Below are 27,403 nucleotides of genomic sequence, written 5' to 3' on the forward strand. Positions count from 1 at the left end.
CTTTTTTTTTAAAGCATTAATTAGTAGGTTTCGATGTCTAAATGCTGAAACCTCATTAGTAGAAAATAATCTCAAAGAAACATAAAACCAAGTGGACAGTAAACTTACAAGGTCAGGGCATACCCACACACCAAGTAGACAGTCTGCCCTGAGGGCATTAGAGATAACAATGCTTGTACTTTGCCCCAATCTTCTCTCTGACAAAATAGGCTTTTGTCTAGATTCACCAGATGCCTCGGCATTAGTTAGCCAAGTGCCAGGGGCCCAGAGCCTAGATAACACAGCTGGAGCTTGGTACTCCTATGCAAGGATTAAGAAACAATCATCCAGCCCACAACTCTATTGAGTAAACTTTGGCAGCAGCCAGGGCCAGTAAAGAATAATGAGGGGACAGGGGTGCAGAAGCACAGTTGTACGTCTTTCTCACACCAATGCTCTCCTTCCCTTTTTCCTCAGATGGCTCACCCTGCTGCCAACTCCAGGTCTTACTGATCTCCTTAGCCACCACGGCTCTCTGATCTCTTTCAATACATTGAATGCCACACTACAAGAAAAATTCTTTTCCCTTGGGGCCACAGTGTTATACTACAAAAATAGAATAAAAACTTCGAAAACAAAACAATCTTTTCTAATTTGATGAAAAATTTGTTATTTTTTATTGTTTTCTGTGCATGAGTTAGATGCAACTTGAAAAAATTCTCAGGGCTCCCAAGGTGAAGAGACATGTGAGTTCCATACGCTTCCTAAATAAACTCTGGGCTCAAAATTAGCGTGAGAAAAACACAACTCACATGGCAGTTAATGTGTTTAAAACCACAGCTGTCTGACCTCTTTTAAAAACCACACTGGCAGCCTGGCATAGTGGCTCACGCCTGTAATCCTAGCACTCTGAGAGGCTGAGGGGGGAGGATTGCTTGAGGTCAGGAGTTCAAGACTAGCCTGAGCAAGAGCGAGACCCCATCTCTACTAAAAATAAAATAGAAAAATTAGCCAGTGCAGTGGTGTGTACCTGTAGTCCCACTTACTCAGAAGGCTGAGGCAAGAGAATCACTTGAGCCCAGGAGTTTGAGGTTGCAGTGAGCTATGATGATGCCCACTGCACTCTAGCCTGGGTGACAGAGCAAGACTCTGTCTCAGAAAACAAAACAAAACAAAACAAAAAGACACCACACTGGTGATGTTGGGATTTTAGTAAAACTTAAACACTTCTAAATAAACTGAGGGTTCCTTGCTTAGGGTATTTTCATAAAGGTTATGAGCTTTGATTCTACCTAGTTAAATTTCTTCTGGCTGTCTTCTTGGCAGACCAGAATATTAATAGGCTGTCCTAGAAGAGTTATAAAACACTGAGTATCCAATCATCTCCCGTACCTTGAAATGTTACTATTAAGGGGGAGGACAGGGAGGAAAAAATAAAACAAGAAAAGGAGAAATAAAAATCTTCGTCTCAGGGCAATGCCTAGACCCCAGAGACCAGGTCCAAGCTCCCTCCCTACTCCATTTTCCAGCCACGCAGCAGCCAAACCCAAGAACAATCCTTCCACTTACAGAGGCTTCCACAAACTTCTCTCCTCGCCCAACTCTGGAGCCAGGATGAGAGACTTTGTTGGCACATGCCAGCTCTTGTTTATGAGCTGGTTACTACCTTGAAGGCTGCTTGGCCCAAGGCCTGTCCTCTCTTTACAGGATCTTTCAAACTTCAAAACGGAATCTTTTCTTGGACTTCTCTCAAGACAATGAGGTGGGTTACTTAACCTATTGCTTCCAGCCTGGGCCCCATCCAAGGACTTCTCTGGGGACTACATTTTCAGGGAGCAGTCAACATCATCTAATATGGAAGGACTTTCTACCCACCTGCACAAAGTAAAGAAAAACTAGAAGATTGTACATTAAGGGTAAAAGCAAACACTTTCAGAAGTAATTTCAGTGGCCATCAGGAAGAGAGTCAATAAGAGCTGAAATGACCAAAATCAGGTGATCCTCTACTTTGCTGTCACAGTATAGCAGAGAAGGCAGGGAGGAAGGTATCTGTTTTGCTGACAATTCAACTCCATTCTGCACTCAGAGCTTATTTCTGAAATCTTGGAATAGAAATTTTCCTAGGTTGAATTCCATACTCTACTGGCTAGGAGTTGAAAAGAGACATTTGGAAGTCAGAGTTTCAGACAATTTTGCTGCCTTTCCATCCTACCATGAAGGCTTTTCTCCCCCTTAATTCCACTTTGCCTTTTAGAGTTTAGGAAGAATGAAACCCAGGCATACTTAGACATAGTTATCTATCGGTTACAGACCCTGGTTCTCTAACTGCCTTTGATTTTCTACTTTCTATGGAAACATAACATTCACAACAGAAAATAGCATATATCATATATGCACAATTCTTCATTTTCACAAACTGAACACAGCCATGTAAGTAGCATCCACATCAAGAAACAGATTATTTTAGCAAATGGTTCTCAAACCGAGATTTTGTCCTTCAGGGGACATTTGGCAATGTCCAAAGATATTTTTGGTTGTCTCAACCTGGGGGAAAAGCTACTGGAATCTAGTGGGTAAAGGCATGGATGCTGCAAAATATCCTAACAATAAATAGGACCACCACCAAAACAAAGAATTACCCAGCTCCAAATGTCAATAGAGTCACTGCTGAAAAACCCTGGATTACAATAATACAGAAACCCTCCCGTACTTCCTCTCCAGAAAGGCCTTTTACCACTAAAATGCAAGACTATTTATTTTGCTCTGACAGAAAAGCTGCCGTTACATGAGAGATGGTACAGAGCACAAATGATCATAGATGAAACAACTCACCAGCCTAGAAAAACAAGGAGAGGCTGCAAGGAGAAAGGAAAACAGAACAAATATTTGTTACTGGCCTACAACTACTAGACCACCATATACTGTGCACTTATAGTGTACTTTTAGATCTTTTAATCCATACAAAATCTAAAGAAAACGAGACACAGAGAAAGAGGTAATTTGCAAAACATCCTACATCTATTAAGTGGCAGTGCTGGGATTCAAACACAGGTCTGATTATAATATCTATGCTTTCATTTTAATACTATAAGAAGTTGAGAGTGATGAGGCTAGGCAGGGAAAAGCAGGAAAACTATGGGAAGTGATTGAAGTAAAAAACAAAGATCGTTCTTTCACTGTTCACAAATTGCACAGTAAAGGAACCTTTCCTTAAAATGTGCCTCAATCCAGTAAAACCAAACCTAACTACAGAACTAAGCAATTTCTATAACCTCTTTCAGTGGATTTTATAATGTTTGTGTAAGCTTATGTTTCCAGTTGTGGGTTTTGTATGCTCTCCATTACACACAAAAGCACATCCTAAACATGCCATATAAGTTAGCTACCTTCTTGGTGTTCCTCAGTGATCTATCCTGAGCCCCCTTCATTCAACACGGACACATTCTTCCTGGTTAAGCTCACCTACTTCTATGGCATCAATTACCATTTATGTGTTCACCTTAAATCTTTAGATTTTGAGTTCTCTCTCACAACATCTAGACCTCAAGGGATGTTTCTATTTGGTTGTTCATTCATTCATTCAAATCTCTCCTCCAAATTAACTACTATTCATTCTTTAGATATTTACTCAGACTTCTTTGTGGATATTTTCCCTGACAACGCCCCCTCCTCCAAATGGGTCAGTTACCAATTACAAGTTCTCGGCACCCTGTAACTTTTGCTTCTCACAATTTTAGTAGTATATAATTATTAATATATATGTACATGTGATTATCTGATTCCATTCTGTCTCCTCTAGTAGACTATATGCCCCAGAAAGGACAGGATCAAATCTATTTTGCTTACCACTGTATCCCGAGTACAGGCAGTGCAGACATCTCAAACATGTCCAAAATTAAACTCATTAATCCCTCCCAGCAAACTTGTCCCAAACCTGGGCATACTCTTGATTTCCCTTTCTCCTTTAATCACTAATCCAATATGGTGCCATCATTTGAACTCCAATTCTCTCAAATCCACCCACTTTGCTCCTATCCTATTCTAGTCCAGCTGTCCATCAGTCTCAATGGATCCAGGCTAACAGCTTCCTAATTGCCTCCAATCTTGCTCTCCAATCTACTCTGCAGATGGCATCAATAGTCATTCTTTAAAAACTCAAAATCAATCATTTTAATCCACTAAAAAGTCTCACAATAGTTTTCTGCAGATGTTAGGATGAAATTGAAACCCTTTAACAAGGCTTTTCAGGCCCTCTACTATCTGATCCCCTAGCACGCCAGCCTTATCTTACTATTCTATTACTTGTTCTGCAGTCAAAGCAAACTTATTCCAGTTCTTCTCATGCTCTAAGATTAATCTTACCACCAAGCCTTTGATTATGCTATTCTCTCTGCCGGGTACAAGCCTTCTGCCCTCTCTCCCTTCATCTGTCTATCTCCTGCTTATCCTTTTGGGTCTCTGTCTAACCATCACAGAGTCTAGTTAGAGATCTTTCCAACTTCTTTTGAGGCAAGATCTTCCCTGGTCCTGCCATATATTCTTGCCACCCCTGCTATGTACACCCACAGTACTCTATGTTATTGTAACTCATCCAACTTTATTATAATAACCCATTTATCTGTCTCCCCTATTAGAACATAAATTCCACAGAGCAGGGACCATGACTATCTTATTCAACTCTTTTTTTTTTTTGATGCAGGATCTTGCATGTTATCCATGCTGGATTCGAAATCCTAGGCTCATGAGATGATTCCACCTCAGCCTCTCAAGTAGCTGGGACTCCAGGTGCATATCACCATGTCCACTTCAACTCTTTATCCTAAGTGCCAGCACAGAGTGTGGCACATGGTAGTTTGTTAAAAAGTATTTGCTGGATGAACTAAATGAGTATCTACAAATTTGAATAGCTTGGTTAAGATAGGTCTTCAATTTGTAAGTCTAGAAAAATAATAATTTTGTTACAAAGTATCCTAAGTGGGATTTGTTGAATCACAGGTAATTTTAAAATGAGCTAATACTATTATTAAAGCAAGAAACTTGAAACTCCCAATTAAATAAGGTTGAAACAAGTAGAGCCAGAAAAACATCATTAAGTAAAAAGTTTCTAGAAGTAGGAGGTTAAGGAGAGAAGAAAAATGATAGAGTACACTGCTGGAACCTGGTATGAATTTTTGATCAGGATCTTCCTGATAGCTGATAAGCTAAGAATTGAATTTATTATTCAGTAGCCAAAGATTAACTTTGAAAATGGTTCTGAAAGATATAGAAACACATAAACGGCATAAATGTAATTATAAGGAACCATCCCGAAGGTTAGATCAACATGATTATTTTGAAAAAGATAATTTATTTTTACTGAGTGCCCAGTACTGGGTTCCACATTAAAATCTAAGTTTCATTTAAAACACATTGTTTGTTTCTTAGGAGGTATCATTTAGACCAAGGACATCATCTCTTGCTACCAACATCTAAACTATCCTAATCTCAAATTTCTATCTAAAATCATCTCTAGTGGTGTTAAACCAGGCATTTTTTTATTTTTCTGGCCAACAGCAAGTAAGTTGGTGGTAGGGAAAGAATTAAGATTTGTTAGTTGTTAAAAAAATAAATAAATAAACTGGCCAGGTGCGGTGGCTCACGCCTGTAATCCTAGCACTCTGAGAGGCCGAGGCAGGGGGATTGCTTGAGATCAGGAGTTTGAAACTGGCCTCAGCAACAAGTGAGACCCCATCTCTACTAAAAATAGAAAGAAATTAGCTGGACAACTAACAACAGAAAAAAATAAAGTAGCCAGGTGTGGTGGTACATGCCTGTGGTCCCAGCTACTTGGGAGGCTGAGGCACGAGGATCACTCGAGAGCAGGAAATGGAGGTTGCTGTGAGCTAGGCTGATGCCACAGCACTCTAGCCCGGGCAACAGAGCAAGACTCTGTCTCCAAAAAAGTAAAATAAAATAAACCATCAAGTTTATACTTGAATACTCAGTCTCCACCATCACAAAGCCCAACCCTGTTACTTTTTCACTATTACTATCTTCCAAATATCTCTCAGGCTGCTTTCAGCTGCAATTCAACAAACTTTCATCAGTATTAAAATTTTGTGCGGGTAGGGGAATGGAAGGGATTCAAGTGGGATTTGCCGGGCCCTTTTCTCCCGCTTTGGGTTATTAAATATAAAACGGAAAGGAGGGGTTGGAGGTGGTGGTTCACGCCTGTAATCTCAGCAGTTTGGGAGGCTGAGGAGGGAGGATCACTTCAGGTCAGGAGTTCAAATCCAGCCTGAGCAAAACAGCAAGACCAATCTCTACAAAAAAATTTAAAAAATTAGCCGGGCATGGTAGCGCATGCCTGTAGTTTCAGCAACTCAGGAGGGTGAGGCAGGAAAGATCACTTGAGCTCAGGAGTTTGAGGTTGCAGTGAGCTATGATCATGTCACTGCTATCATGCGGGCAAACACACACACACACACACACACACACACACACACACACACACACACACACACACACGACCCAGGAAGGAGAGCAAACTATGACTAGGGAATAAAAACAAATGAGAAATCTGAAAATTTTATCCAGATACAAAAATGTCACTGGGGTATTATTTTTCAACTATCTTCCCAGACTTTTTCTCTGCCCTGAATGCCACTTCAGTGCCACTTCAGATCACTAATCTAGCACAAACTAGAGACAGCCCTACCTAAATTCTAAATTGGCTTCTCAACAACAGTCAATCTTTTTCCTCTGTGACATGAGGTCATCCACCTGCTTAGTTCTAAGGGGGTGATTAGAGGGTTGGGAGGTGATATTATTTTAAGCCTGTAAGTCTCCTCTATCCTACCTTTCCCCTGCTTTTAAAAAGAAGCTCGATTTCACAAAGGCCAAAAGGCAAACACCAAAAGCTTCCCAAATCAATAAGCTTAGAGTTTCCATTTCTGGGAGCTTTGCCCTAGCCAAACTGCTTCCCAGGGAGAGGCAAAATGTACTTTTCTTTTTCCTCAGTGATGCTATCTTGGCCTACACCCAGAGTCATTTTTTACTTAGCTCGTCAACATGAAAACCTCTGTCTCTCCAGTCTTCTGGGGCAACTGCAATGTTTTGTCTAAGAGCTACCACTAGTACACAGCTAAAAGCATAGCACTGGCACCGAGCCTTCAAATAAGGCATACTATTCACAGCAGTGTCATCTCTAAGCAGTAGCTAACGGCAATTTTGCACTATTGGGTGAGAAACCTCATTGTCAAAAGTAGTACAGTAGTTTTCTTCTTACAGATAATACTGTTCTCAGACTATACTGAATGCCCAAGCAGAACATGTAAAAATGACTCCTTTTTCCTGGTTAATTACTTTCATTTGGAGAGAGAAAAGCCCTCCCTAAATCTGCATAACTAAATATAATTTCATCTGCTTAAGACCTGACCAACAACAAACGTAAAACTGAGTTTCAGAAGTAACAAAAAATAATTAACAATAGGATTTTTAAAAAGCATGGTTTAAGCTGGGCAAGGTGGCACATGCCTCTAGTCCCAGTTACTTGGGAAGCTGAGGTGGGAGGACCTTGAGCCCAGGAGTTCCGAGTCCAGCCTGGGCAACATAGCAAGATTCCATCTTAAAAAAAAAAAGAAAAAAAGACACGGAGAAACTGACATAGGGGTGGCCTTCTATTTTAATAAAATTCTTTTACTTTTACTAATACACTTTTGTTCGTCTTTTATATTTTTATTTTATTTTTAAAACAAATCTAGGATTTGTTCTGTAAAATTGGGATTCAGTCAAAAAGCTGTGCTTAAGGACCTAGAAGGCCACATGTGGCCTTAACACTGCAGGTTCCCCACCCCTATTAGGTACTTCAAAGGAGCAACCAGAAGTACTGGGCCTAAGAAAGAGAAACTAGGCTCAAGAATATTTATGCTGGTAATAGGAGAACAGCTCTGCTCTTCAGTTTGCTTACAGGATGGTTCTTGTTCAACTCAAGGGTAAGACCTGAGGTTACCATACAGAAACTGTCTTATTTCTTCTATGACCAAGGGACCACAAAGAGAATGAATTTGTGGGCATTGGGAGGAACATGAAAGTTGGAATTGAAAAGTAAATACTACAAAAGGATAACCATTAAGCTGTATTCTTTCCATAGACCTATAAGTTTCCACTACAGAGAGAATACCAAAATTTCCTCTACTGTCATAAAATACCTTTGTACACTAAACAGATAACTGGATATATACATGCAACATAATCAAATCAACTATATATAGCTGGCAAAAAAGGAAAGAAAGAAAGAGAAAAAACCAATTTGAATGGTTTGGGGCTTACACCTAGTCTATTCATTAGATGTATGTTCTGGAGGGAGCCAGAGATAAGAGCCTTGAACTGGCTTGTTTACTTAATCTGGTTTCCACTCCCAGGTGCCTCACACAGTATAAGTATTTCACAAGGCTTAGGGTAATTCTTTATTTAAAAATACATATTTTTCATTAATGCAGTCCTTAAACACAAGCTAGCTTTTACATGGGGACCTCAACTGAAGACGTAATGGTTTATCTCAATGCTGGAGAAAAAACTGGTTGTGTTGAATTTAAGGAGCCAGTGTGTCAATCTCCAATATGGCATCATCCTAAGTAATCCTGAAGGTAATTTCTGACTGAGTGAGTGCCTTACACCTTGACTTTAAAACCTGATCTTTGTAAGAGATGGGAAAGGACAGGAGAGATACTACAGGCAAACAAAAATTAAAGAATTTCTCAGACTCTTTCTGAAATTGTAATAAGCAACCAGCGTGTCTGATTCCAAACCCTTATACCCTTAATCCAAGCATATATGCATAAGCAAAATGAAAATTGTCTTATGGCATATTTTATCTAAAACAGACACTCTGCCACTCTACCAGATGTTTAAGAGTCAGCATAGTGATGGAATAGAGATCTAGTCTAATATGGTGTATATAAATGTGTAGTCACTTTGTATAATGACTTTTTCCCCACATTAGCCAATTTTTTTCCCTCCTACTCAGTGGTATATATTATACATTCGAGATACTCCAAAACATAAAAAAAGATTCACCTGAAGTACAGATTAATATATATTCTAAGCATAGCTAATACACATACCAGTGCTAAAAGCTATATTTTAAATTTTATTATATGTGAATTTAAGTTTACATAATTATAATTTTGCCCAAAATATGACATTCCACAATGTTTTGTTTTGTCTGAGACAGTCTCGCTCTGCTGCCCCAGCTAGAATGCAATGGTGTCATCACAGTTCACTGCAACCTCAACCTCCTCAAGCGATCCTCCTGCCTCAGCATCCCGGGTAGCTGAGACTACAGGCGTGTGCCACCACGTCCAGCTAATTTTTTCTATTTTTAGTAGAGACAGGGTCTTGCTCTTGCTCAGGCTAGCCTCAAACTCCTGAGCTCAAGCGATCCTCCTGCCTCAGCATCCCAGAGTGCTAGGATTATAGGTGTGAGTCACCGTTCCCAGCCCACAATGTTTTATTGTGAGGTTTTTTTTTTTGAAATGGGGTCTTGCTATGTTGCCCAGGCTGGTCTTGACCTCCTGGCTCACACAATGTTTTTAAGTGTGAGTTTGCTGCATATTTGAGTATGTGTTCATCTCTGATAACAATTAGCATTCTCAGTACTCCTCCTTAGATATAAAACTTAAAATCTCAGGGGGAAATACTTTATATTCAAAAACATTTAATTTTCTTTTTGACTTCAAAGAAATTGTATTTAAAAAAAAAAAAAAGGAACTAAGAAACAAGGGACTTCTAGTATTTCTGTGAGATATGATGCTCTCTCTTCCTAAAACAGAATGTTTAATTTTAATGCATCCAGAAGCAGACCCAGGAATAAGTTCTTTTTTGCAGAGTCACACTATTTTATTTTGGAATGTCACGAATTTCCAGAAAATTAGGAATACCTATTGTTCAATATAAGCACAGAAATACATACACAAACCAATGAGAAAAGAAACTGTGGATTAGCAATAAATTTTCATTATCCAAATCTGTCTTCTGCTCCCCTCTAATCTACACTGATATGGATGTTCTACCTTGAAGGCTTATAATTGTCAGAAATTTAATTTTTTTTTTTTTTTTGAGACGAGAGTCTCACTGTGTTGCCCGGGCTAGAGTGCCATGGCATCAGCGTAGCTCACAGCAACCTCAGACTCCTGGGCTCAAGCGATCCTCCTGCCTCAGCCTCCCAAGTAGCTGGGACTACAGGCATGCACCACCATACCTGGCTAGTTTTTTCTATAGATTTTTAGTTGTCCAAGTAATTTTTCTGTTTTTAGGAGAGACGGGGTCTTGCTCTTGCTCAGGCTGGTCTCGAACTCCTGAGCTCAAACGATCCACCCGTCTCGGCCTCCCAGAGTGCTAGGATTACAGGCGTGAGCCACCGAGCCCAGCCAGAAATTTAATAATTAATTCTCCTAATTAAGGTGATAATAAGAAGTAAGGTCCATTACAGTTGAACCTGACTTCTCATTCCTAAATGAATGACCCCAACATAAACATCCTGAAGACTGAGCAATGGAAAAGAAATGTTGCAGGAGAATCTTGAGTATGCTATAAGACACTTTAGGATCACATGACATCTGAAGTACAATACATAGCTCCATCTGGAAATGGCAAAAAGCAAGGACAACTTCAAGAGTTCACTGGCTAAGGGAGTCATGGGGGTTCCTAAAGGCAGTATAGTGAAGACAAAGTCCATTCCACACAGTATTGATTTTTGACCAAGAGGAACATTAAGAAGCATATATTCAGGGCAACTTGAATCTATGTCTCCCATGCAAACAAACAAATAAATAAAAATATGTGTGCTTGGGGTTCCCAGCCCCAAAGCTTTTACTTGGGGTCCCGAGTAAATCACTTGTGCTTTGTAAAAGCTCCAGAAGTGATTCCGATATGTACCCTAAGTGGAGAAGTCTCAGCACCAAGAAACTCTGCAGCCTCAACATTAACTTCTCTAACCTTATGCCACTTTGGTTGGTGTAAGTATGATGAAAATGTATACCTCCTTTCTACAACACTCTCTGTACCTTTCACTAAGGTTTGATTCAGTGCAGAGCTAAGTACTTAACTTCTAAAGAAACATATAAATCAGGGATTATCAATTCTGAGCTGGGTGAGTTGGGTACCAGTTTATGAAAATCTTGACAATTAAAAGAACCCATTACTAAACAAAAATAGCCCAAGAAAGGATTTAATGTCCTGGTCTGGCTCATCAAAACGTAATCCAGTATTTGTCGCTAGGGCTGTAACCCAGTGATCTTAAATTTAAACAGCAATTACAGTATTTCTCAGGCACACGGTCAAATTATATTCTCTCGATGGACATCAAACATTTCAAGGTGAAAACTGACCACCTCCAAAACTCCAAAAACTGCATTTTTCTTTCCTGCAGCTAGTGACAAATTTACAAAAAAGAAATATAGTAGTCTTCCCTTATCTTCAAGGCATACATTCCAAGACCCTCAGTGGATGCCTGATACCACAAATAGTACTGAAGGCTACACACACACACACACACACACACACACACACACACAATGTTTTCTTCCTGTACATACATACCTGTGATAAAGTCTAATTTATATAATTTATAAATGAGGTGCTATAAGAAATTAATAATTACAAATAATAAAGTAGAACAACTGTAACAATATACTACAAAGTTACGTTAATGTGGCTCTCTCTCTCTCAAAATATCTTATTGTACTGTACTCACCTTCCTTCTTGTGATGACGTAAGATGGTAAAATGCCTACATGATGAGATGAAGTGAGGTGAATGATGTAGTGTTTAAAACTTATAAATTGTTTATTTCTTGAATTTTCCATTTAATATTTTCATATCATGATTGACCATGGATGACTGAAATCTCAGACAACAAAAACAGGGATAAGGGAGAGACTACTGTATCTCAATTCTCATTCTTCACCTGACTGCTCAGGCTACCTGTGCTAATAATCTCTTCAAAAGGCTAAAGTCTATACTATAATATACAAGGATTGGCAGAGAGAAATAAAAAACTTTCTAAACTAAAACAATCATGTTATCTTCATTTCAATCTTTAAGCAAATAATTCAGAAGGAGCTGGTTATATACCAAAGAAACTGACTTTAACGGAAAATGGTTTAGCAAGAGCCATGGTTCTTCAACCTGAGATCGGCCCTCTACCAAAAGGAGTCCAACAAACACTTTTAAACCAACAAATCAAACAATAAAACTTACACCTCAATGGCTCTAAATGCTCTAAATCAATCTCTCTCTCTCAAGCCTTTCTAGAAATCAGTAGGAGTTGGAATATAAGCTATCATAAATTCATTATTTTTCAAGGTCTTCAGGGGCTTAACTCTTCAAAGTCTCTAAGGACACCCTTCTCCTTAATTTCATAATGACCTTGCACCTTACAGCTAAGAACAATAACATCAGCAACAGCTAACATTTATCGAGTATTTACTATATATTAGGCACTGTGCCAAGTGCTTAACCTCCTTTACCTCATTTAAACCTCACAATAACCCTATGAGGTCAGACTATTATTTACTTCCACATTACAGATAAGAAAAGTGATGCTTTTTTGACTATCTTTTCTGCTCTTCGCTCTCAAAGTCCTAAACCCTTAGATATTCCTCCTAATTTTAGGTTCCTGTCAGTTTATTCACAAAGAAAAAAAATATTTCTGGACATCATTCAAAGAAAAACAATCATATCTACTGTCTGGGTTATTTTTTACCCCTTAAAGTTTTTGGTAAATTTCATTTTCACTGTTGAGAAGAAAGGGTGCTCTACAATAGTGGAGCTCAAACTTTAGTGTGTTTCACAATTAACAGGACAGCTAGTTGTTTTTTTTTTTTTTTTTTTTGGGAGACAGAGTCGTACTCTGTTGCCTGGGCTAGAGTGCCATGGCGTCAGCCTAGCTCACAGCAACCTCAAACTCCTGGGCTCAAGCGATCCTCCTGCCTTAGCCTCCCTGGGATTACAGGCATGTGCCACCACACTTGGTTAAGGGACAGCTAATGTTAAAGCCTAGAATTTCTGATTTTGGGGCCTGGGATGAGGTCTGAGATTCAAATTTTTAACAAGTTCTCAGATACTGCTGATATGGGGCCCACCACTTTACATGAAGGGAAAAAAAGTAATCCTCTCTCACCTTGGCTATCACCTCAAGTGGAAACACTTCTCTAAAGAGTACTTTCAACAAGAAAGACAGTTAGGGTTTAAAAACACCTCCAGGTCTGAAAGCTAAAAGATTTCTTTTTTCCCCTCCACTTCACAAAGCTCCAGTGGCACCAGTAACAGTAAGGCAGAAAAGGGAAAATAAAGAACAGAATGTTTGTAAACTCTGCTCAAGAACCTCTTACCATTCACGTTCTACTTCTTCAGCCTGAAAAAGTCTTTCCTTTGAGCCTTGGGCAAGAGAGATGCCAAAGAAAAAAGAAGTTGATTGTTTTGCAGTACCAATCCCCAAGACAAAGATAGGCTCTTAAAACATAATAGAATTTTGCACTACGAACAGAAAATATCAAAATGCTCTAAATTCCTCCTGTCTCTCTTCTGTCACATTATCCTTCATCTCAAAAGAGCTATTTCTCTTACCCAAGACTGACCCAAAGTCTACACTTTCTTGAGCAGCTTAAATATTGATTAAGTCAATGTCATCTAGGATGAGTGACTTTAGGGAATAGGATTTGTTAAGAATGTCTCCTCAGCCAGCCAGGGAAGCTTCTTGTGTGGGTGCTCTCAACCATGACTAAACTGTACCAAGAGAAATATATTTTAAAATATTAATATGGTCTGGCACCTTCCTGATGCTAATGCTCCCAGGCCCATCCCAATGGCACAACTGGGAAATTAAGTGAAGAGAAAGGCAATCTTCCCTCTGCTGCTTTCAGATGCTCCTCCCTCCACAGCTTTGCCACGCACAGACTCATTCTATACACAGAGATAGAACATGCTCGCACACACAAATAACTCTCTGCAGGAACCAAAAATCAAAGCCTAACCCCATGGTTTTTAAGTGAGCAAGTCCAATTTCCTTCTTTGTAGCTCTTGACACATGCTGGCTGGGAGCCGTCTGGATTTTTTCTGCCTTGTTCCTGCACCAGAAGGCTCTGCACTGCAGGTCAGGGGATGATAAGGAAATGAACAGTGTAATTTCCAAGGCCTCTGAACACGGCCCTGTCAGCAGCTCTGGAGGCGGGTTACTCAAGCATGGCTTGAAGAGCGAAAACCACAGAGAGGAGGGCTCAGACAGCCAGCAGTGGCAGGATCTCAGCTGTGTATGTTACTGCCACCTCCAGCCTGAAAGCCCAAGCCCTGCTGCCTCTCTGGATGAGTTCTGATGGTATAAGCTGTTATACCCAAATGGCAAAAATACAAGTTCACACTGGGGGAGGAAGATTAAGGACTAGGACTTAGGTTTTCCATGCACTCTTGCGTAGAAACAAAAACACTTAGTGCTCTTCCAGCGTCCATGTGCTGGCAAACCCACAGTTAACATCTATCCATATACCTAATGCCACACCAGGAATACGGCCAGAAAGGAAACTCAATTCATATGAAATCTGAATTCAATAGGACACTTCAATATTCTCTGAAGCCAATTTTTGGTCTTTTTTTCCCCCTCCAACTATAAATATCAGGGGCTTTAGAACACATCACCAGTATGCAAATTTCCCAACCTAGGTTTGGAACTTCTGAGCATAGTGCTAAAAGTCTACACCAACATCTTTATCTATTCATATTGGGCTTCCCGTATAGTGGAATGTTGTTATATTTTAGTCCATTATTGCCTAGGGCAGACATACCTATTTCAACTCAAATCATGTTTTTGTTTTTCTAATATTTATTAAATGCTTCCTACATGCCAGGCACTGTTCTGTTTAATATGAACTAATTTAATTTCATAACAACCTTATGAAGGTACTGTTGTTTTCCTCATTTTGCAGATGAGAAAATTAAGGAAGAGCGATTAAGTACCTTGGTTAGTAAGTGGTAGAGCTCGCATACAAACCCAGGTAGTCAGGCTCCAGTGCTTACGCTCTTAACCACTAAATTATACATAACAGTTGATGAGAAATTTAAGTTTAGAAGGCTGGTGTTTTATTTTTATTTTCTTTTTCTGCAGAGACAGGTGCTGTGGCGTGATCATAGCTCACTACAACCTCTAATTCCTGGGCTCGAACGATCCTCCCACCTTAGCCTCCCAAGTAGCTAGGAGTACAAGCATGTGCCACCAGGCCTGGCTAATTTTTTATTTTTTTGTAGAGGCAGGGTCTCACTCTGTTGTCCCACCTTAGCCTCCCAAAGTGCTGGGATTACAGGCAAGAGTCACGGTGCCCAGCCTTATGGCTGGTGCTTTAAATGTGAACTGGCTCCCGATGCCTACCTTATAAAGAAAATTTACAAAGATTCACAAACTTTAATGTATATAGCAATTATCTGGAGAGACTTCTAAAGTGCAGATTTTTGGGACCTTGCCCCCAAAACTTATTTAGCAGATCTGGGTTACGTGCCAAGAACCTGATTTTTGACACTCTAGTGATGTGATGCACATGGTTTTATGGGACACATTTTCAGGAACTCTGCCCTAGATGGTAAACTGTAAGCTCCTCAAAAAGTAGGGACCATCTCTGTTTTATTTGCCAGTGTATACCCAGTACCAAGTAGAGTATCTAAAATCTAAAATGCACTCAGTTAATGTACTGAATGAATGAAAAGTGGTAACAGCATCCAACAGTTATCTTCTCTTTACAAAACACTTAATATCCACAAATTTGAAGGTCTGCTACTAGTGATGTGTCCAAGTAAGAAGCACTGAAACAGGAGTTTTTCTTACTTGCCATTGCCAAATAAAGAACGAACTAACGATGCCTCAATGATTACAATAAAAATTTGACTGAATGCAATATTCCAGAACACGCACATATACACATAGACCTTAAGGAGTCAAGCTCAAAGTAGCAGTTTGAAAGTAACTTTCCCTCTTTATATGTAACAGGATAGGTTCGGCACCAACCGTAAATGGTTATTCTCTACAAACATCATCACCTTACCTAAGAACCCTAAAACTCAAAGACCATTTGTTTACTGAGTATCTACAATGTTAAAGTCACTATGAAAAACAATTGAAAGCAGTCTTGGAGTATCTGGGCGTTTATATCCACTGTTTCTAAGGCAGTCTTACGCTGGGAAAATGGAGAATCCCTCATAACAGTTAAGATTTGTTTCAAAGCCCAAAGTAACAATATGCCATAAGAATTTGGTGTCTAGAAGCCTGGCTTTGCCACTAACTGTGAGATCCTGGACAAGTCACATGACTTCCCTGGTCTTAGTTTCTTCTATAAAATGAGGAAATTGGACAAGATAATCTTTCTCTGGGTCCTCCATGAATTATAACACCCAAAGGAAAACAGAGCAGCTGAATGAAAAAATAAATTAAGCTTGTAGTTAGAGAATGCAACTCTGTTCCATATAAATATCCCCTTTTTTCTTTTTTCCATGAAGGAAAATGCTTCAGGGCATTTGGCTTCAGGAAGCAAGGTTAACTGCTATGCCATCAATTGCCAAGAAAGAACAGCTAGTGAAGGAGGAAGGTGTTTGAGAAAGATTTGAATTAGAAGGAATAAAAGCGACCTGACCTTGGTTGGGCAATGAAGGATTGCAACACAAGAGAACTGAGCTGGAAGGCACAAACTAGGGCAGGAACACAAATCCAAGGGCAAAGGAAGATGCTCTTAGAACACAGGATATGATAGCAAGCATGCTCAGAAGGCAAAAGAGCAAAGAGCACACTTGAACATATTCTGTGTATCCTAAACTAATGGGGGAAGTGGTAAATATATGCAGCATTCTGAAAGCAGCAGAAGCTGACACAAAAGCACGGGGAAAGCAGAGTGCAGTGTTCCTCCCTTGCAAGAGCAAAAGCGGCAGCTAAAGAGAGGCGAGGGGAAGCTTCTGGTTGCAAATTTGTAAATCCTTTAACCACTAGAGCCTACTGGTTACTTTATGTAATTTGGAAAAAAAAGAGTCTCACCTTAAACTTCTGGTCATAAGCCCTGACAGAGTCAGCACAGATAGATCACTGCCATCTGTGGTTTGTAAATTCCTTTTTTCTTGCCTGTCAGAGTGGCGACACAAGCACTAAGCTCAGGACACTCAGACGGGCGCACTCCCTCCTCCCTACCTCCCTTTCCATCCCTAACTTAACAACCCATCAATCAAACCAAAGGCAAGGGAACAGGCAGGAGCCAGAAGGCTCTGTCTTGTTTATTCCTCAACATTCCCTCCCCCATCTCTTCAGCTGGCAGGAAGTATGAGGCAGGAGCATTCAACAACAATTCAGGTCAGCAGCAGTTGCTAAGAGCCATCTCTGGACTCTCCTAGAACTCTGGGAAACAGCACAGGGAGCACTGCCAGACAGAGGTATGGTAGACCAGGATCCCGTGAAGGGAAATTCACATCCTTGGCTGACAGGAAATTCCCTAGGCCATAGTGAGATATCTACCTTGATAAGAGAGAAGACCCTGAGGTAGATAATTTGAATATTCAAATATTCCTTATCAGCTAGCAGTCAACATTCTACCCCTGCACCACAGACTCCATTATCTTCTCTCCTATTTCCAAGGAAGGGGAGACTCCAGTCAAGACATTTTCCAAATTTTATGAATTTTCCCTCTTCATAACAGTTCCCAGTTTAGAATGTACAATTCCTAGATTATATCAAAACATCCCTTTAGCTGTTTTGGTTCTGTTGATTGTCCCTACATAGAAGGAACATTCCAAACCAGTTAGGCCATAGGCAAGCCCATTTCTCAGAGAGAACATCTTAAAGAGATTTTCAAAGACTGCTTATGAACTATAGTACTAATCATCAAACAGAAATTGAGCACCCATTATGCCCAAAACTCTGGAGTTCTTGTTTCTCAAAAGCTGCTCCACTGCAAGGTTCCTAACTTTCTTTTCTTTAACGTGTCTCTTCCCCTCCTCCCATTACAGAAATGTTCTCTCCCTGCACAGTGTTTTCATCTCCTAGCAACTTCCAAACATTTATTTATATAATTATTTATTTCAATGGCCAAAGACAATATGGAAGCACCCCCAGAACCAGATTGCCCAAAAGGGTTGAGGGAACCGGGGAAGGAATTGAGAAAGCAGGCTTTTGCTTATTGGTAACATTAAACTCCACAACAAATTTTCTGCTTCTGAAAGTATTTGCCAGCAATGTTATCTACCTTCCAAAAACTGAAGCACAGTCTCTCTCTTCTATCTCATTCCACTGCCCCATTCTCAGTCTCCTTGGAAGGCAAGGCTTATAGCAAAGCAACATTATTAACGGGCAAAATTCCGTGGCACCAGGTGTATTCTTTTTGTTTTTTTTAAAGACATTGGGTCTTGCTCTGTTGTCCAGGCCATAGCGCAGTGGTGTCATTATAGCTCACTATAGCCTCAAACTCCTGGACTCAAGCAATCCTCCTGCCTCAGCCTCCTGAGTGGCTGGGATTACAGGTGCATGCCACCGTGGCTGGCTAATTTTTAAATTTTTTTTTTTTTTTTTTGAGACAGAGTCTCACTCTGTTGCCCGGGCTAGAGTGCTGTGGCGTCAGCCTAGCTCACAGCAACCTCAAACTCCTGGGCTCAAGCGATCCTCCTGCCTCAGCCTCCCGAGTAGCTGGGACTACAGGCATGCGCCACCATGCCCGGCTAATTTTTTCTATATATTTTTAGTTGTCCAGCTAATTTCTTTCTATTTTTAGTAGAGACGGGGTCTCGCTCTTGCTCAGGCTGGTTTCGAACTCCTGAGCTCAAACGATCTGCCCGCCTCAGCCTCCCAGAGAGCTAGGATTACAGGCGTGAACCACCGCACCCGGCTTAATTTTTAAATTTTTTATAGAGACAAAGTCTCACTATGTTGCCCAGGCTGGTCACAAACTCCTGGCCTCAAGCGATCCTCCCATCTCACCCTCCCAAAGTGCTGGAATTATAGGTGTGAGCCACCATGCCCAGCCCCAGGGTTTATGCTTAGCTGAATATATTGCATGTTTTAGCCCAATTACAATCTGAAGGGCAGCCACCCAATCAGTTACTACACCCATATGAGAAAAAATGGGTTCCATTTGCTTCTCCATTGAAGACAATCATGGACACTTAGACTTAAATCCAATATGAAGCTAAGCAACATTAATCCTCTCACCCACAGACTACTACTGGGTGCAGAAGACTGGACATAAATCAAGAACCCTTAAAAAAAAAAGACAGGAAAATAAAGGCCACCTTGAGAAATGTTTTTTAGCACAGGAAAAACAATGATTATCAACATGGATATATGGCAAGAGTTTCTCAAAGCCAGACATAGGGAACAGTAGAACTCCTGGTATTCCTAGGTCTCTTTAAAACAGTATTAGCCATCTGTACCCCAGAGAAAAATGGTAGATCACAGCCAGTACAGGATAAGCCATGCCAGTAACCAGCTGGAATTTGACTCTGCTGAAGTGGACTACAGCATCTGCCACCTAAACACAGGCAGCCTCTCTGGCAGCTGCCACCGGTAAAAGGGAATGAGCCATTGTGTTATTAGTGGAAGAAACTCACAGCCCTGTTACCAGAGATGCCCAGATGTTGCTAGGAGCTACAGATGTGCCAAAGACAAAGACCAAAATACCTACAGCAAAGAAATTACAAGCTACCACTGGAATCCAGGCACTAAGGGGGTACCACCATCCAAACACATACATCCAGTCTTTATTTATTAACATTTACATATGGAAATAGGTATTCCCTGCTGCAGCTGATGTAATTACAGAGAAATCAATTTCTACTGCATCTGCTGGGATCAGCTGAAAGCACAGGGTGAGCAAAGCACAGAGCAGAAAATCAAGAGCCAATGAACAGCTCATCACCAGGCCAGCCACTCTGTAGGAAATTATAAGCTGCTGAAGTTTAAAGCAGCCTGAGCTGACCCTAGACTCACATCTACTTTGCTCCAACCCTGCAAGCTCCGTTTCCTGAGATATAAACTAAGATCATCTTCCCAGAGAAGGGACTCAGTTCTAACTCCTCCTGGGGCTGCAGGCACCTGTCCTTCCAAGTCAAGCAGAAGGCAAGGTATCATTACACTGTTTGGCAGCTATTAAATCGCCAGGAGACTTTGATAATCATAATAATTACAATAGTTGCAGGAGACACCTGGCAAAGAGCTACACCTTTAGTGGCCAAAGAATTTCTTTCTAAGCCAAACTTTCATAGCCACAACACTAACTCACAAGGTCTGATTAAGTATCTCATAGAACAGTCAAAACCTCCTGCCCCAAAATTTTGCCCCTTTGCTCTTTGGTAGCCACCAACAGAACACTTGGTAGATATGTCGTGAAACTTAATTAACCCTTTTTTCTTTTAGAGACCCAGCAGTACCATTTATCCCACCAAGAACCATACTATACATGTAATGAAAAGCTTATTAAGTTTATCATCTATTATGACTCTGATGATGAAATGCCAGTCAAGCTGGGGAACCAAATAAAGGTTTGATGCCAGCCTCTAGCAACAAGTGTCTGTGGTGGGAAGGTCTCAACTCAGGCTACAGAAAATTCTTTCTACCAAGTAGCTGCCCCCGACAACATATATCCTGTTCCAAAATGTCCATGCCTGCTGGAAATGAGTCTGTAGGGAATCCTCTAATTTGGAACAAAACCACATTATCATTACCAGATGCTCTGATCTTGTAATTGGTCATTGCCCACAAACTAATGAGCCTCCCACAGAGTGCACATAGCATTTGGCAGTTGATCCAGGGCAGTTCTGACTGGCAGTGGGCAGCCAGATCTGGCCACCTCTTACCTTTTCAGACTTGACTTTCTTTAGCGGGCGACACTCATTCTCCCCTTCCTCTGGCTCCGGTTTAGCTCCCAAAGGATTGAGCGCTGCCCCAGGCTCAATAGCTATACTCCCAAGTGGCTCCACAGCTCCTGTATCCACCCCTGCACTTCCATCATACTGACCACCCCGTCCTCCCAAGGGAACTGGCTGGAGGACCCCAGGATCCTTTTCTGAACAAGTCCCCACTCCTTCGCTTCTCTCCTTCTTGCTCTTAGACGAGCTGTTCTCCTTTTCCTTTTTGGAGCCGGCTACACTGCGGGATGCCTTAGCCGCCTTCTCTGAGCCCTTGGGAACAATAGCAGCAACCAGGCCTCCTGCATTGGCACCATCTCCTGAGCGCCCCTGCACCTCTTTCTTGCTAGCTGCCCCCTCACTTGGAGTGAACAGGGAAGTCCCTGGAGTGGGTTTGCTAGTGTCTTTGCCACTCTTATTCCTTTTGGATTTTGATTTTCCTTCCTTCCCTTGAGGACCCGGCACTGGGGTCACAAACTTGATGTTGTCTGGTAGTGTGGCCACAGCATTGGGAGCCGGTATCCCCACCTCCTTTGAGCCTGACATTTCCAGTTTCTGCTGGTCCTTTTCCAGATCGGCGTCCAGGTCAATGATGAGATTCCCTACTCCAATGTCCCATTCATCCCCACTGTCGTATGTCTCAACCGGGTTTGCATCCACTCCTTTCCCTCCGGAGGCTCCACTGCTCAAGGACATCTTAGAGTCAACGTCCCACCTCAAGATTCAAGGCTCTTGCTTGCCCCCAGCTTTCCTATTTTCAGCTTCAGCTATGTTCTCAGACCTGCCACATTGGTCAGTACATGCCCAGTGGACAACATCATTGCTGGAAAAAGAAAATTTAAAAAGCTGTTAAAGGAAACAATACAGGCAAGGAGACAGCCTGAAATAAACTCCCACACAAAACAGACCCTTCCTATGGGGCTATCACATCACAATGGACAAGACAAACAGTTTCAATTGTATTTCTAACCAAGTCACATTGAACCTAGGGAAAAGTTAATTCCCACTCCATCTCCCCAGGGGAGAGCACAGTATTTCCAATTGCCCAGAGATTCTGTGGTAAGTCTTAACTAGGAGTTCTCCAGAGTTAGTTTCCCATTCCTGAAAAACTTATTTGTATTACCACTGCCAGCTGGTAACCCTCCTTCAATCAGTACAGGCCTTGGCATATCACAGATTCAAGCTCTAGCACAACTTTGTTCAAACCCCCTTTCTGCTTCCTGTTTTGTAAATTATCAGAGATTCAGAACATAATCTAGGCAAAAGCTTCAAAAGCCCTCTACTAGGCCGGGCGCAGTGGCTCACGCCTGTAATCCTAGCATTCTGGGAGGCTGAGGCGGGTGGATCGTTTCAACTCAGGAGTTCGAGACCAGCCTGAGAAAGAGCGAGACCCCGTTTCTACTAAAAAATAGAAAGAAATTAGCTGGACAACTAAAAATATATAGAAAAAATTAGCCGGGCATGGTGGCGCATGCCTGTAGTCCCAGCTACTCGGGAGGCTGAGGCAGGAGGATCGCTTGAGCCCAGGAGTTTGAGGTTGCTGTGAGCTAGGCTAACGCCACGGCACTCCAGCCCTGGCAACAAAGTGAGACTCTGTCTCAACGAAAAAAAAAAGCCCTCTACTAACAAGGCCTGTCCCTACTAAAAACAGTATAGATTCCTTGTCATTCTACTATAGGGGGAAAAAGTCCTATTATGATTAAAGAGAAAAGCAAGCAGAAGTGAGAAAAATGCAACTCCTCAGAGAGGACTCAACCAATCAGCTTAAGTTCAGAGAAGTTAAATCAACCTTATCAAATTTTGGGTTTCAAATTATGTCTGAATGGTAGGATTCAATGTGGCCTTTCCCACTAAAATACTTATGAAGACATAGAAAAAGAGAAAAATGTTAATCCTATCAAAAACTGGACACTACTAAAAAATCTAACACCAGGAGTTGGATAACTCTTTGTTTTCTCATATAAGATTGATGGCACTGTATCAACAAATACCAGAGCCTTACACTTCATGAAAGAGAGACTGGCTATAAAGGGAGGGGTGTTATTAAAAGGGCAATTTATATCTCTCCACTGTCCCCTGACTCATGAGACGGGGGACGTATACCACCTAGAACAGTAGTCCCCAACCTTTTTGTTTTTGGCACCAGGGACTGGCTTCATGGAAGACAATTTTTCCACAAACGGGTTGGGGGTGGGTGGGCGGAGCTCATGACCCACACTGGGCCGTGGCTTGGAGGTTGGAGACCACAGATCTAGAAAACCTGGCAGCCAACATATACCATCTAGGTATCACTTTATGACAAAGCCAAAAAGTTCTGTTCCTGCTTACTTCTCTGTCCACCATCTTTCTGTATCGATTAAAAAAAAAATAACTTTTATAAGATAACTGAGTAGAAAGAGCAAGCCAGTGGTATCACAATGTATCCTGTAAAGTGGATCTGTAACAGGTAAATGGTACAGATACAGAGACAAGATAAATTGTACTTTTCACCTACTCCCTCAACAGTGTCAAGGAACCAGAGTACAAGGGCAAGAAAAGATGTCATACTAGGAGAGCAAAGCTGTACCAGTGGAATGCCTGCTAGCAACTTGAATTTAAGAGGTATGCACATTAATGTGCCATTTAGTTGTAGATCTGAGAAGAAAATGTATCCCTTACCCAAGTAGAGAGCTTAGTGTTAACGGTAATCAACCACTGTTTATTAGCAAACATCGAGTTTAGGTAGATCTTACTTCATAAAGGATGAACAAAAGGGGGAGGGGGAGAACATGATATAGAAACTATGAAAAAATGTAACCCACAAGGTAAAAGAAACATAATCCCTCAGGAGTCAGAGAAATAATACCTCTGAAAATGATCTAGAATTCTAAAGAAATTTTTAGTAAACTCTTTGGAATTCTCAACACAACACAAGAAGACTTGGTCTCCATGAAATAGTAGTGTAGCAGACTTTTGTTCATTCATTAGAAATTTTTTTATTTATTGCCTACTATGTGCCAGGCACTAAATTAGGTGCTGGGAACACAGCAGTGAATAAAACAGTAAACAAGACAGTGGAACATGGTACTGAAAATAATTTTTCTACTGTGAGGGGCAGAGGGCATTATAGGAAAGGAAATGCCAACTGAATCTCCATGACAGAGGATTATTAGAGCACAGTTCTTTTCAAAATCATAATTTATTACCTCTGCAATCTTTGCAATTGTGGCTAGGCTTAGAGCATAACCCACATTAATCTAAGGCTTATCCACTATTCTCAGTATGTAATTTAACCATTAAAACAACCCCATGTTGTTTTATTCTTGGAAAACAAAACTTTCCTTAGATTCAAAAGTGCTTCCTCTAAAAATAGGATAGTAATGGAAGAGAGACACTGGAGCAGTAAGGAAAGCATAACACATATAAAAATGTTAGTACTGAGAGCTTCTGACAGTTCTCACTCTACTGTCTGGCTGACCCTTGTATGAGGCAGGATAAACAAACTATGCCAGTAAGGGAGAACATTAAGAAGATAACAGGTTAAAATGAAAAGATATAACTTAGTTGAAAGGACAAAAGGATATAACATTAAAAAAAAAAAAGTAAGATCCAAGGAAATGAGAAATGTAAAATTCACACAGAAATCAGAAAAGCACAGAACTGAAACTATGGAAAATAAATCAGTGAATTATAAGAAAACTTAAGGTATTTTTCCATGTTGCAAAGGAAAACACAACGAAAAGGAAATGGTGACAGAAACTGAGAGAGAGCAAGTGTTTAATACCACTGAAGGAAAACTGAAGAAGATACTAGAACAAATGGGGAAAAGCAACCTATCAAAGACATAATAAATGTCTTGAGCTAAACAAAGATTCTCCACACAGATTGAAATGGTTCACTACATTTTCAGTAAAATCAATTTAGTAAGTCAAATTCACACACATACTAGAAAAATTTTTAAATTACAAAGGACAAAAATTGGGCCGACTTCAGACTGTTCTGTAATATTAAATGTTAAAAGAGAATGACAATCTGCAGAATTTTGAAAAGAATAGGTCAGGAATCTTACACTGAGCCAAGTTGTTTGTCATGTGTAAAAACAATGTATTTTCAGTTATGTAAGAACATATACATATCCATCTTGTTAAAAATTACCTAAAGCACTAAAATCAGTTCCATGTAGCATAAATTTAAATAATTCTTGTAAATACAAATACCAACAGCATTTTGTAATCTAAGAGTAAATTCAATGCAGATATTAAAGATTATCCCTGAAAAAGATACAAGGCAAAATCAGTACTTTAATAATGTAGCTCAAAAGGTTCCACCTTATGGAGCAATGGATACGCTGAAAACAAAACAAAAGAAAACAAACAAAAAAACCAGTTCTACCTAACACCAATAAGGAAAGACAAATCATAAGTTATAATGCTGACACTTACTCAAATTCCTCTTGTTCCAATTCCATGTGTCATGGAAAATTGTTTTTTGTTTTTTGGGTTTTCTTCTAGTAAGCAAGTACTATTGCCATTACATTTTTTTTAATTGTACTTTTTCTAAAAGGGTAGCAGGAGATGAAAAGAACATCTGATGGTCTGTGCTAATTTCCAGATGCCCCATCTTAAGTGAGATAGTCATTAAATGAAAGGATGTATGAAAGCATAGTATGGTAAAAGTCTGGGAAGTCATTTTATATGAAGAAAAGTCTCAAAAACTGGGATTCTTTAGTCTGGAAAGGAGAACACTGAAGGGAGACAAACTGGTTAGCTTCAAATATACGATGGTTGCAACATGGAAGAGGTAAGTTATTCTATGATGCTGCGGGTAGAAATAGGATCAGTAAGTAGAAGTTACAGTAAGACAGATGTTAAACTTAGGAAAAAGTTTAATAACCTGAGATTTCTAACAAGGACCATAATGTTTAATGAAATCATGTCTTTATCACTGAAAGTATTTGAGCAGAAAAGCATAATACCTGTCAAGCAAATACAGAAATTTTCCCCTATGTGCTGTAGGGTTAGTCTAGACTTGCTTGGAGCCTTTTTCAATCTATAATTTTATTAGTGTACCTATCAAAAAATGCTTTCTCTACGAGTTTTCTGAAAACAACCCAGAATTTCTGAATGATCAGGATGCAAAGAAAACGTATCCTGAGGACTGATCTTCAGTGACCTTGATGTTCTCTAAGAGAGTCCGTGTACTCCTATTTTTGAGAGTTAAGAGTTTTCATAAGTACTGCTTTTCAAGCAGGTGACTTTTCAGAAATCCAGCTTTCCAAACTCGGCAGGCTCTATAGTAACTTTGGTGGCACATTTCCAAAGATACATTGTAAAACTGCCAAGGATCCTTTACCAGTCTGTAGCAGCCAAACCACTTCCCATCTGCTCCTTGGCTTTATACAGCTAATAATCAACTCTTCGACAGGTCACTGCAGAGATGTTTAACCCCAGGAGGCAGGGTAACTAACATGCTAGCTGGAAATGAAAAGCACTGACCTCTTACTTCGATGGCAGAGAAAGTGCAGAATCAGGAGAACCAATACCTTACAGAGACCACAAGGCATTTAACAATTTGCAAGAGATTTTATGAATATTTTCCTCTTTTTTTTTTTTCTTCTACCTAATTGTATTCTACTTCCTTATTTAGGACTGCAGTTCACTTTGTGCTTGGTTCCTATACCTGATCACCAAGAAACTACTCTGCATGGATATGGCTAAGGGAAAGATAGGTCATGACAATCACTCTCCTTAGCTTGTACCAACCCAAAGCATTCATGCTTGAAAGTTAACACATCGTAACAGAAGTTCAGATCCTAGTTTCCTGTCTGGAACCTAAACCCGTATCTCTGACTCCCAGCCGAGGTTGGTACCTTTGTAAATCACACAGTTCAGGTCATTAATTGCTTTTTTAGGGCACATGTCACAGATCATACCACTATTCTACCTCGGGAAAGAACAGGGCCTCTCTTCAAGAAGGCTAAGAATGAAAAAAAGTTTCAGAGGGAAAAACCAGCAACTGGACCCTCCTTATGTCCAAATATAACATGAAAAACTATATTTCTCTTTCCCCTCAGAGAGATCTCTGTATCCATTCTAGAAGGCTTCAAAGAGAAAGGAGATTTCTTTAATTGGTAACTACCCACACACAATCCTGTCTAGGTAGTAAATTGTCCAAGGCTGTTCTACTGTAAATTTATTTGTCCTCTTTTCTGATGGGTTTTGGATCAATCTTTTTATATGGTTTGGCCTGAGCAAGTGACAGTTGTACAGGAGTGTGTATAATCTGCTTGGAACCACACAGGGTCACATACCTAAAACACGGATATCAGGCTATCTGTCTGGTATTCCCCTCCAAAAGCTGCATGCCAAAGAAAAGAAATGCCATACTCAATTCTAAGCAGGTAGCATTGTGTAGCAAAAAGAACACTGAACTTATAATCAGGAGATGTGATTTATGGATTCCAATTTCCATTGACTAGCCAAGTTACTAACCAAGTTGCTTCATTAAATATTAGTTTTCTCATTTTAAGATGGAGGGAGAATCCATCA

The 27,403-nt window shown here is 40.4% G+C and overlaps 1 protein-coding gene across 1 annotated transcript in view; it reads right to left on the reverse strand.

Moving 5' to 3' along the window:
- Window positions 1-21,695, reverse strand: part of ZNF609 (zinc finger protein 609) — a 226,483-nt gene extending 204,788 nt beyond the window's left edge. The window contains exon 1 of the mRNA XM_012644828.1: window positions 20,826-21,695. Coding sequence (XP_012500282.1) covers window positions 20,826-21,572 — 747 coding nt within the window. The 5' untranslated portion in view covers window positions 21,573-21,695. The remainder of the gene's footprint in view (window positions 1-20,825) is intronic.
- Window positions 21,696-27,403: the final 5,708 nt, after the last annotated feature.

Source organism: Propithecus coquereli, unplaced genomic scaffold (genome assembly GCF_000956105.1).
Source record: "Propithecus coquereli isolate 6110/MARCELLA unplaced genomic scaffold, Pcoq_1.0 Scaffold221, whole genome shotgun sequence".
Lineage (NCBI taxonomy): Eukaryota > Metazoa > Chordata > Mammalia > Primates > Indriidae > Propithecus > Propithecus coquereli.